The 11,193-nt window shown below is 40.2% G+C and overlaps 1 protein-coding gene across 1 annotated transcript; it reads right to left on the bottom strand.

Annotated features, from left to right (window-relative positions):
* Positions 1–203: 203 nt before the first annotated feature.
* Positions 204–11,053, bottom strand: LOC121387887 (receptor tyrosine-protein kinase erbB-3-like). The gene is made up of 6 exons (XM_041519121.1): positions 10,874–11,053; positions 9,446–9,787; positions 6,266–6,406; positions 5,130–5,207; positions 3,021–3,139; positions 204–494 (listed from the first exon to the last, which is right to left on the bottom strand). Exons 1-6 carry the CDS (start codon positions 10,953–10,955, stop codon positions 396–398), a joined length of 861 nt encoding a protein of 286 aa, XP_041375055.1. The 5' UTR covers positions 10,956–11,053; the 3' UTR covers positions 204–395.
* Between the last annotated feature and the right edge of the window lie 140 nt (positions 11,054–11,193).

The following is an 11,193-nucleotide window of genomic DNA, read 5'->3' as shown; positions in this document are numbered from 1 at the left end:
CCTACTCTTCCAGGTACGGCCCTGTAACTCTACTGTATTCCCCACATCACCCACCCACCCCCACCCCACCCACCTCTCCCTCCCTCCCTCTCTCTCTCTCTCTCTCTCTCTCTCTCTCTATTTCTCCCCCACCCCACCCACCTCTCCCTCCCTCTCTCTCTCTCTCTCTCTCTCTCTCTCTCTCTCTCTCTCTCTCTCTCTCTCTCTCTCTCTCTCTCTCTCTCTCTCTCTCTCTCTCCCCCTCCACCCCGGTTGTTTCTGTCTCTATGGGGTTTTTGTGGGGGTTTTTTTATCTCCTCTCTCCCTCAGCCTTTCTCAGAAGTCTAAATTCCAGGCGTCAACAAGTTGACCTGTGTTTAGTAAGAATCGTTGGTAAATTGAAAGATGACCGATTATTAGAAGACGATACATTCTTGACCCTCGGGATAGGTCCTGGGATTCTCGTCCGGACAGTGGCTAACGCAGCTGCCGTGTAACCGGTAGTTTTTACAAGCCTAGCACAAAGAAAATCAAATAAAAAGCGAATTAGAAATCTTAAATATCAAGAATAAAGCGATGTAAACAGACAATATTATGGAACATGCGATTTTTATGGTTTTGTAGTAAGAGTATATGAAGCATTCGATTAGCATGCTTTGCATAAAATTTTCGGTAGGCTATACAGTCAAACTTCGTTATTTTGACCTCTGTAAACTCTAGTACCCAGCATATCTCGAGGTCCAGTGCTGGTCCCGGCAATTTTCCTATGTTACGAAATTAAACACTGTTATCTCAAGCATGCGAATTTCGAGTACGATGCTTATCTCGAGCATATTTTGGTGTCCCTAGGTGCACTTTCCTGTGGGTTTTTTCTCGAAATATATGTATATGTAATAAAAATCACACGTAAAATGACTCCTTTTTAACTTATGTTTAGGGTATTTATTTTATAGGTCATTGCATTCTTCCGTCTTCCAGCCAGTGCACCATGACTGGTACATCAAAGGCCGCGGTATGTGCTATCCTGTCTATGGGATGGTGCATATAAAAGATCCCTTGCTGCTAATCGAAAAGAGTAGCCCATGAAGTGGCGGCAGCGGGTTTCCTTCCTGAATATCTGTGTGGTCTTTAACCATATGATCGACGCCATATAACCGTAAATAAAATGCGTTGAGTGCGTCGTTAAATAAAACATTTCCATCTTCCGTCTTTTCTAAATTCCGCCTCTTTAATAAAACGCACTGTTCCATTAAAGAATGAATGAATGAATTAATTAATGAATGAATGAATGTTTAACGACACCCCAGCACGAAAAATACATCGGCTATTGGGTGTCAAACTATGGTAATGCAAATAAATAAAGTGATGATCAAATTCAATATAAAAATTCAAAAACAGTGTAAAAAACTGTGCAAAAACACAAATATCACAGACTTTTACGGATACTGAATATTACTCAAAACTTCAATTTTGTGCTGTATTGGCCATTCTCAAAGAGAATGTTACACCCCTGCACCACGGTGAGGTTACAGCACACGCAGGGGTGTTCCATTAAAGGGACATTCCTGAGTTTGCTGCAATTTTTAAGATGTTATCGACTAACAGAGACTTTTTAACGATTCTGATTACATATCAAATATATTTTTCTGTATAAAATATTAGTGGCTATATATTAAACCTGTTTCTGGTCGTTCTAATATTTGTACTAGGTTAAATTTCACTTAAGTTCCAAAAAATCTTTTTTTCGTACGTACGAAATTATTTGAAGATAAAATCTAGTTTGGGCTTCTTACAAATATTAAGACGACCAGAAACACATTGAATATACAGACACTGATATTCTAAATAAGAAAATATATTTAATATATAAGTTTAATCGTAGAAATATTTTATTAGTCGGAAACATCTTACAATGCAGAAAACACAGGGATGTCCCTTTAAACACTAATATTATTGTTGCTAGTATCGATAGCTTCCAAGGTTTATAATAGTTTGTTTGTTGTCTTGTTTTTGTTGTTGTTGTTGTTGTTTTCTTCTTCTTCATTTAACAAACCAGGTCGTCTCATTACGGTGAACGAACCTGGCTGCTTGATAAGCATACTTATTCAATGATAAAGTGTGACTTCACCAGACATTTCAAGTTGCCGCGCTACTACTAATGACTAATCACCTGTTTAGATAGCCAATGCGGGGATTATCAGAACTACTGAATCTTAATTATCTTGTAATGCTACATGTATCGTAAATCTATTTAATAGAAATTCCAAAATTGCAAAATATTTATCAGGTTGTGAAAACTGCTCCAAAACTCTAGTACCAAGTGTCAGACCTATTCAATAAAAACATTCAAAAATTCTACAATCTGTCAATATTTGTTTGTGAAGACTGCCCCTGAGAATACTTGTGCTATCCTTTCAAAAGTCTAGGAGAAGATAGACATTTAAATGTTCAATGTTCTATTTCTATTTTAAAAATGTAAATTAAAAAATCAAAATGTCTTAAATATATCTATTAATGTGTGCAGACTGCTCCTGAGAATACGTATACTAATTTTCACGAGAAGATAGACTTAAATTTTTATATAACAAAACAATAATTAGAAAGAAAGAAATGCTTTATTTAACGACGCACTCAACACATTTTATTTACGGTTATATGGCGTCAGACATATGGTTAAGGACCACACAGATTTGGAGAGGAAACCCGCTGTCGCCACTACATGGGCTACTCTTTCCGATTAGCAGCAAGGGATCTCTTATTTGCGCTTCCCACAGACAGGATAGCACAAACCATGGCCTTTGTTGAACCAGTTATGGATCACTGGTCGGTGCAAGTGGTTTACACCTACCCACTGAGCCTTGCGGAGCACTCACTCAGGGTTTGGAGTCGGTATCTGGATTAAAAATCCCATGCCTCGACTGGGATCCGAACCCAGTACCTACCAGCCTGTAGACCGATGGCCTACCACGACGCCACCGAGGCTGGTAAAACAATAATTAGATGCTCGAATTCTGTGTATACGTGTAATTTAAAATACTTACGTAGCAGTCAGTATCACTTGGGCCAAAACAACCTTCCGCACACTCCGGGTTACAACAGCCGGCGAAATGTTCGGCGTAACAGCGCCGCGGACACCTGTCTATGCACGTGTGTGACAAGTCTGTGAAAAAAAGGAAAGGAATGTTTGTTTGACATAATTGTACGACGAAAAGAACAAAAGAAAGAAATGTTTTATTTAACGACGCACTGAACACATTTTATTTACGGTTATATGGCGTCAGGCATATGGTTAAGGACCACACAGGTATTGAGAAAAGAAACCCGCTGTAGCCACTTCATGGGCTACTCTTTTCGATTAGCAGCAAGGGATCTTTTATATGCACCATCCAACAGACAAGGTAGTACATACCACGGCCTTTGATATACCAGTCGTGGTGCACTGGCTGGAACGAGAAATAGCCCAATGGGTCCACCGACGGGGATCGATCCCACACCGACCGTGCATCGAGCGAGCGCCTTACCACTGGGCTACGTCCCGCCCCGAAGAAAAGAACAAATCAAACGTAAAGCATAGTACTTACGGCATTTCGTTTTGAAAAGGAGATGAAAACCGCTGCAGCCCTAGTTGACACAAAGTGCCCAGTGGCGTAGCCCGGGTGGAGATGGGGAGGGGGGAGGGGGGGGGGGGGGGGGGGGACAATGGCCCCCAATGAAACTTTTTTTTTTTTTTAAACTATTAAATTTTATAAAATCATCCTATAACACCTGTTATTAAAAATAGTGTTGGCTGCCCCCTCTCCACCCCCACTCCCCCAATATAAAATCCTGGCTACACCAGTGAAAGTGCCGGTGTTTATAAAGATTCTTAGAATTTTTAAAGAAAATTCTTTAAAAATTCTTAACATGTTAAAAATACTCTGAGTGAACAAATATTCTTAAAATTATTTTTTAAATTCATCTGAGACAAACTTTTAGTTTAGTCTTAAGTATAACACTAAGAAAATTCTCAGATGGAATTCTCTTCGTTCTTATATTCCCGTTTATATTTAACATCACGTGACAAAACAAGCAGACAAAACAAGCAAACTGTCAAGCGTAAACCGAACTGAAGATGAAATATTGAGTCTTGTTCGTTTGGTGGACGAGAGAAAATGTATTATCAGCATGGGCGGATCCAGGAAATATTTTTAGGGGGGGACCAAAAAAGAAGGGCACATTGACTCGTCAAAAGGGCACCTTACTACAAGTTTTGATATTTACAATTAATATGAATTCCTACAGTTCTACGTCATAATATACTAGCAATAATGAAGTAAATTGGCGTCACTCGCGTTAGAACCTCAATGGGGCCCCATTGAGACTCAATAACACAGACACATATCTGCAAGCTTGCGCATGTACACGAAAATCTTGATTTCATTTATCTACAATATAATTATTGTTTACTTAAAAAAAAAAAAATTCTACAAACAAAAAGGGCACTTGGACATTTTGAGGGCACTTGAACAATTTTTTTGGGGGGACGCGTCCCCCTGGTCCCCCCCCCCTTGGATCCGCCCATGATCAGAGGGACGTTTGGAGCAGGAATCACACACACAGCAAAGGAGGCGGCATTGGTGGCACATTCGTCTGCGTCGCCCTCCAATCCCTATTATGGCGGCCATTTTGTCCGAGATAAGAATTCTTAACCCAACTTACTAGTCCTTCATATGACTCCTAACTTTTTCTCAGTTCAAAGAGCAATCTGAGACAATTCTTACATTTAAGAGTAATTCTTAGGAATTCTGAGAATTTTCTTACATTTAAGAATTCTTAAGCATTTAAGAATCTTTATAAATACCGGCCCAGAACATTAAATTAAATGGCATTGATTCATTTCAATATATCTATCACAAATAAATGTAAAATAGCGCTTGCAACTTACAGTTGTGGATTTAATATTTAAAATAATCTACAGTTCGGGCTTTAAATATTCAAAATAATTCATAGTTGGGGATTTAAATATTGAAAATTATCCACTTTTAGGGGTTTAAATATTCAAAATAAATTACAATTTGGGATAATTAATAATTAAAACAATATGCAATTGGGGTTTTAAATGCTAAAAGTATCTTCTTCAGTAACCAATAGTTAACCAAATAATGTCATACTTAGTATTTGGCACTGATCGTAACTCCAACATCGTCTGTTTCCGTCAGACTGTTCACAAACTGCCGAACATGGCCCACCTACAATAGAAAGACAACCAGGTAATAAATTTAATTTTCATTCTGTTCATTTTCGTGCCTACAACTTATTAAGTTTCAAGAACGCTATCCCGAAAAAAAAAATCAAGTTTTCTTAAAATATGTAACATGTCCCTGATTGACGCAGGCTAACGCACATTGACGCAGACTAACGCAACTTGACGCAGACTAACGCAACTTGTTGCAGGCTGGCGCATATTGACTCAGGCTGCCGCATATTAACGCAGACTGACGCATACTGACACAGAATGGCGCATACTGACACAAATTGACCCAGATCGACGCAGATTAACGCAGACTGACATATTGACGCAGATTGACGCATCTTGTCGCAGATTGACGTAGATCGACACCGATTAACGCAGATTGACGAACCGACAAAGATCCACACAGATAGACGCAGATGGGAGAAGCTGAAACCTATTCAGGTTGGCAGTTCTGTCGCAGTTTCTGCGTCGGTCTGATTCAGTTGAGAGATTTTATGGAAACCTGAATTTAACCAACTCAGCTGCTGTTCTTTCAGAACAGAGGATAATACTACGAAATTAAAGTAAAATGCAGAATAATATGAACGTGTGTGAGCCTGCGTGTAAGTGTACGTGTATGTGTATGTATACACAGTGTCATGTGTACGTGTACGTGTACGTGTATGTGTGTGTATGTTATACACATGTGTACGTGTACGTGTATGTGTATGTATACACGTGTATGTGTACGTGTACGTATAAGTATCTGTACATGTATGTATATGTATACACGTGTACGTGTATGTGTACGTACACGATGTACGTGTGTATATTGTATGATGAATTGATGGATGGATTGATGATGAATGAATGGATGGGTCGATTGATTGAGGGTGTATGGGTCAATGGTTAACTGGCTGACTAGCTAGCTGTATCGATCGACAAATGGATGGATGTTGCGCGTACACGTGCGTGCACGCATGACTGAATCATAGGCGTTGTGATGGCTGGGGAGAGACGGGGTATCTATCTTCCGACACGTACGTGGATTGGTGGGTATACACGTCAACTCACAATTTTCCGACTGTATTTGGTCAAAGCTGAGATCGGCGGGGTGATGCGTCAGTCTTCCCGCCATCAGACTGTTCCAGTCGATATCGTGCATGTGACACAGGTTCCGGTTATTCACGAACCTCACTCCGCCATTAGAGATCTCTGTAAACAAAACAAACAGTATATCAACGGTCGGGGTATGTGCTGTCCTGTCTGTGGGAAAGCGCACACAAAAAAGTCCCTAGGTACTAATAGAACAGTGTAGGTGGTTTCTTCTGAATACTCTCAAGGCCGAGGAATGTACTGTCCTGTTTAAGAGAAAGGGCATATAAAATATTCTTTACTGATTTATAAGTAGGAGCAGTGAGTTTGCTCGCTCTCTCTCTCTCTCTCTCTCTCTCTCTCTCTCTATCTCTCTCTCTCCTCTCTCTCTACCTCTCTATCTCTCTCTCCTCTCTCTCTCTCTCTCTCTCTCTCTCTCTCTCTCTCTCTCTCTCTCTCTCTCTCTCTCTCTCTCTCTCTCTCTCTCTCTCTCTCTCTCTCTCTCTCTCTCTCTCTCTCTCTCTCTCTCTCTCTCTCTCTCTCTCTCTCTCTCTCTCTCTCTCTCTCTCTCTCTCTCTCTCTCTCTCTCTCTCTCTCTCTCTCTCTCTCTCTTTCACTGTCTGTGTGTGTCTCCTCTCTAAAATCAAACTATCCATACATTAGACACCAAATAGCCAAAGTGTAAAAATGTGCAAAGACGTTGTTGAAACGAATAATCCTAGCTTTTTTCTGAAAGCTAGGGCTGAATCTAGCTCGATCGATCAATCGCTCACCTGACGTGCTTTATTCGTAGTTTCTAATCTCATTGATGGACCCATTCTCTAATAGCCCCCTCCTAGACACACACACACACACACACAGACAGAGAGAGACGCGCGCGCACGCACACACACACACACATACAGACGTGCGCGCGCGCACACACACACACAATTCACACACACACACACACACACACATAACTGACACACACACACACACACACATGGACATACACACACACACACAAAGACGCACGCACACATACACCCCTACCCAACCAGTGCGTTACCCACATAAGCGGTTTGGGAACAGCTCTTAAGTTCTTTAACACACAATAACTTTTTTCAAAGGCGTTATTGCACACTCAAAGATGATAAGGAAAACATGTTTTAACGACGTAGTCAACACATTTTAATTACGGATATGTGCCGTCGAGCATTATCATTGGAACATCTATATGGTTAAGGACCACACAAATAATTACAGAGAAAAATCGCTTTCGCCACGAATGGGCTACTCTAGGAATCTTTTATATTATGTAGTATCCCACATACATGATAGTACATACCACGGCCTTTATTATACCAGTTGTGGAGCACTGGTTATAACGAGACATAGCTCCTTTAAAGATGATAATTGCGTATCATTAACTTATCGTATCAGTTACGATTGCGTATCACTGATATATCAGCTCTGATATGTTTTTATCTCGTATCTAACGAGACTATTTTAGCTCACATCACGTGTGTGTCTCAAGTGGATTCATTTTATACTGTATCGGTGCATGTTAGGTTTCAGCCAATCAAACTCATACAAGGGAGGTTCAGAAATGAATCATAAGGAAATATCAAAAATATTTATTTCAAACTTTAAACCTCGTATTATATATGCTGTCGCTGGTGTTTATGGAGAGCTATCACTTTCATCTCTGGCGTGGCGGAACGTAGCCCAGTGGTAAAGCGCTCGCTCGATGTGCTGTCGGACTGGGATCGATCCCCGTCGGTGGGCCCATTGGGCTATTTCTCGTTCCAGCCAGTGCACCACGACTGGTATATCAAAGGCCGTGGTATGTACTACCCTGTATGTGGGATGGTGCATATAAAAGAACCCTTGCTGCTAATCGAAAAGAGTAGCCCATGAAGTGTCGACAGCGGCTTTCTCTCAACATATGTCTGACGCCATATAACCGTAAATAAAATGTGTTGAGTGCGTCGTTAAATAAAACATTTCTTTCTTTCTCGTCTCTGGATTCCCATTAGTCCCCCATGAGACTAGTTCAAGGGGAGTTATTTATTAGTGTGTGTGTGTGTGGGGGGGGGGGGGGGGGGGGGGTAAAATCACTTAGCCTGGCCGCGTGTATGAAGCGTGATATAGAAATTTATCTATAGTCCGTCCCACAGGGAACGCCTTTTTTAATACTATAAAATTTACTACAAGTTATTTATTTCTGAGCCGATTGTTTCCTATAGTCCGTCCCACAGGGAACGCCTTTTTTTCATACTATGACATTTACTACAAGTTATTTATATCTGAGCCGATTGTTTTCTATAGTCCGTCCCACAGGGAACGCCTTTTTTCACACTATTAAATTTACTACAAGTTATTTATATCTGAGCCGATTGTTTTCTATAGTCCGTCCCACAGGAAACGCCTTTTTTCATACTATGAAATTTACTACAAGTTATTTATTTCTGAGCCGATTGTTTTCTATAGTCCGTCCCACAGGGAAACGCCTTTTTTCATACTATGAAATTTACTACAAGTTATTTATTTCTGAGCCGATTGTTTTCTATAGGCCTAGTCCGTCCCACAGGGAACGCCTTTTTTCATACTATGAAATTTACTACAAGTTATTTATTTCTGAGCCGATTGTTTTCTATAGTCCGTCCCACAGGGAACGCCTTTTTTCATATTATGAAATTTACTACAAGTTATTTATTTCTGAGCCGATTGTTTTCTATAGGCCTAGTCCGTCCCACAGGGAACGCCTTTTTTCATACTATGAAATTTACTACAAGTTATTTATTTCTGAGCCGATTGTTTTCTATAGTCCGTCCCACAGGGAACGCCTTTTTTCACAATATGAAATTTACTACAAGTTATTTATATATGAGCTGATTGATTTGTAAATTTCACACAAATTTTTTTTTCACTTTTACTTTTCTTCTTACGTCAAACCAAACTGAATTATTTACGAAAAAAAACAACATTTTTTTTTCTCACAGAATGATGGTACGAACTATAGTCCTATAATAATAATAATAATAATAATAATAATAATAATAATAATAATAATAAAATAATAAAATAAAACCAACAACAAGAACAACAAAAAACCCCACAAAAATGATTTCTAAACTTGAGCAGACGACAATCTTCTCAATTCTGTTTTATTACCTCTCAGTTTCGGAAGCTGAAGTTCTGTCATAGCGTTGAGTCCGACGAACAAACTCAACCGCATGCTGTTGTGCTCAAACGTTGAGTTCCCGCGAATCACCTCCAGATTCGGCAGCGATATCACCTTGGGGTAGTCATTCACGGCTATGATGACGTAACCCTTCACGTACTTGATGCTATGCAGAAAACTGAGGTCATAGGTCAAGCCTGGAACGGTCATCCAGGTGAGGACTAGATTCCCATTAACGTACGTGCAATCTCTGTATTCGTTCGCCAGTGCGGCAAACCACTCCTGTGGAGTTCCGCTGAATCCAAGTTGAACAAAACCCATTCCTCCGCATTCTGTAACCAAGAAAACGACATAAAGTTAAGTTAAAGTTTGTTTTGTTTAACGACACCACTGGAGAACATTGATGTATTACTCATCGGCTATTGGATGTCAAACATTTGGTAATTTTGACATATAGTCTTAGAGAGAAAACCCGCTACATTTGTCCATTAGTAGCAAGGGATCTTTTATATGCACCATCCCACAGACAGGATAGCACATATAACAGGCTTTGATATACCAGTCGTGGTGCACCAACAGTAATGAGAAATAGCCCAATTGCCCCACCGACGGGGATCGACCCCAAACCGACCGCGCATCAACCGAGCGGTTTACCAATGGGCTACGTCCCGCCCCTAAAAACGAAATGGTGTATATGTATGTAAGGCTGGTAGGTACTGGGTTCGTATCACGGTACTGGCTCCCACACAGAGCGAGTTTAAAGACTCAATGAATAAATGCACGTAGGTATAAGGCCACTGCATTGAGCTGTCTCACCAATTAAAAACTAGCCACTAATCCACTGTGCTGGACAGACAGCTCAGATAGCCGAGGTGTGTGTGTATGTGTCTAGAAAAGCGTGCTTGGATCTTAATTGGCTAAATTGATCTTAACGTCCACACACACACATAAGAAAGCGTACTCTAATACACACATCCGTGACTCCTGTATGTTTGTCGACCTCTCTGTGTCACGATCGATCTGTCTGTCGATCTATCTCTCTGTCGATTTTTCTGCATGGCGATCTATCTATATAATCTGTCTATCTGTATGTCTGTCTGTCGGTCGATCTATCTATATAATCTGTCTATCTGTATATCTGTAGCGAACACTAATACAAAAAAAACCCAGGAAAGTGCACCTAGGGACACCAAAATATGCTCGAGATAAGCCTCGAGATTAGCATGCTCTAGATAACAGTGTTTAATTTCGTAACATTGCATAGGAAAATTGCCGGGACCGGCACTGGTCCTTGAGATATGTTGTTTACAGATGTCGAAATATATATGTTTAACCGTGGGTAATAATCGATTCTGCGTGGTATATACACCACACGCACTAACACACACAGAAACCACGCAAACGCATCTTACATTTACCTTTCTCTTGCTGCAAACCCACGTCAATGATTTGAAATGGCGACACAAAACCTATCCACGTGAAAAGAATTAAATTTCTCATCGTCTCGTTATAAAGATTGAAACAGAACAGCCGATTAATTATTGGCGTTTCACCCTGTTGTCGTTCAACTTGTTTAAAGCTATCAACAGTTCATAAATCACAACTTTATCAGCCGCTTAATAAGCTCAGCCGAAAACCAGATAAATATATGTAAATTTGTAGGTCATAATATATACACACCCATTTCCGATATGCGACAAATTATATATGAGAGTCAATTACGTTCCTTTTTGTTATA

This window comes from Gigantopelta aegis, chromosome 13, assembly GCF_016097555.1.
Source record: "Gigantopelta aegis isolate Gae_Host chromosome 13, Gae_host_genome, whole genome shotgun sequence".
Lineage (NCBI taxonomy): Eukaryota > Metazoa > Mollusca > Gastropoda > Neomphalida > Peltospiridae > Gigantopelta > Gigantopelta aegis.
This window is presented reverse-complemented; position numbering and strand designations above follow the sequence as displayed.

Coding starts and splice junctions, on each gene's coding strand:
- LOC121387887 (XM_041519121.1), bottom strand. CDS start 10,955: ATGAGAAATTTAATTCTTTTCACGTGGATAGGTTTTGTGTCGCCATTT. Junction 3,140..5,129: donor CGATCAGTGCCAAATACTAA/GTATGACATTAT, acceptor TTTTTTTCACAG/ACTTGTCACACACGTGCATA. Junction 495..3,020: donor CAAGTGATACTGACTGCTAC/GTAAGTATTTTA, acceptor TCTTTGTGCTAG/GCTTGTAAAAACTACCGGTT.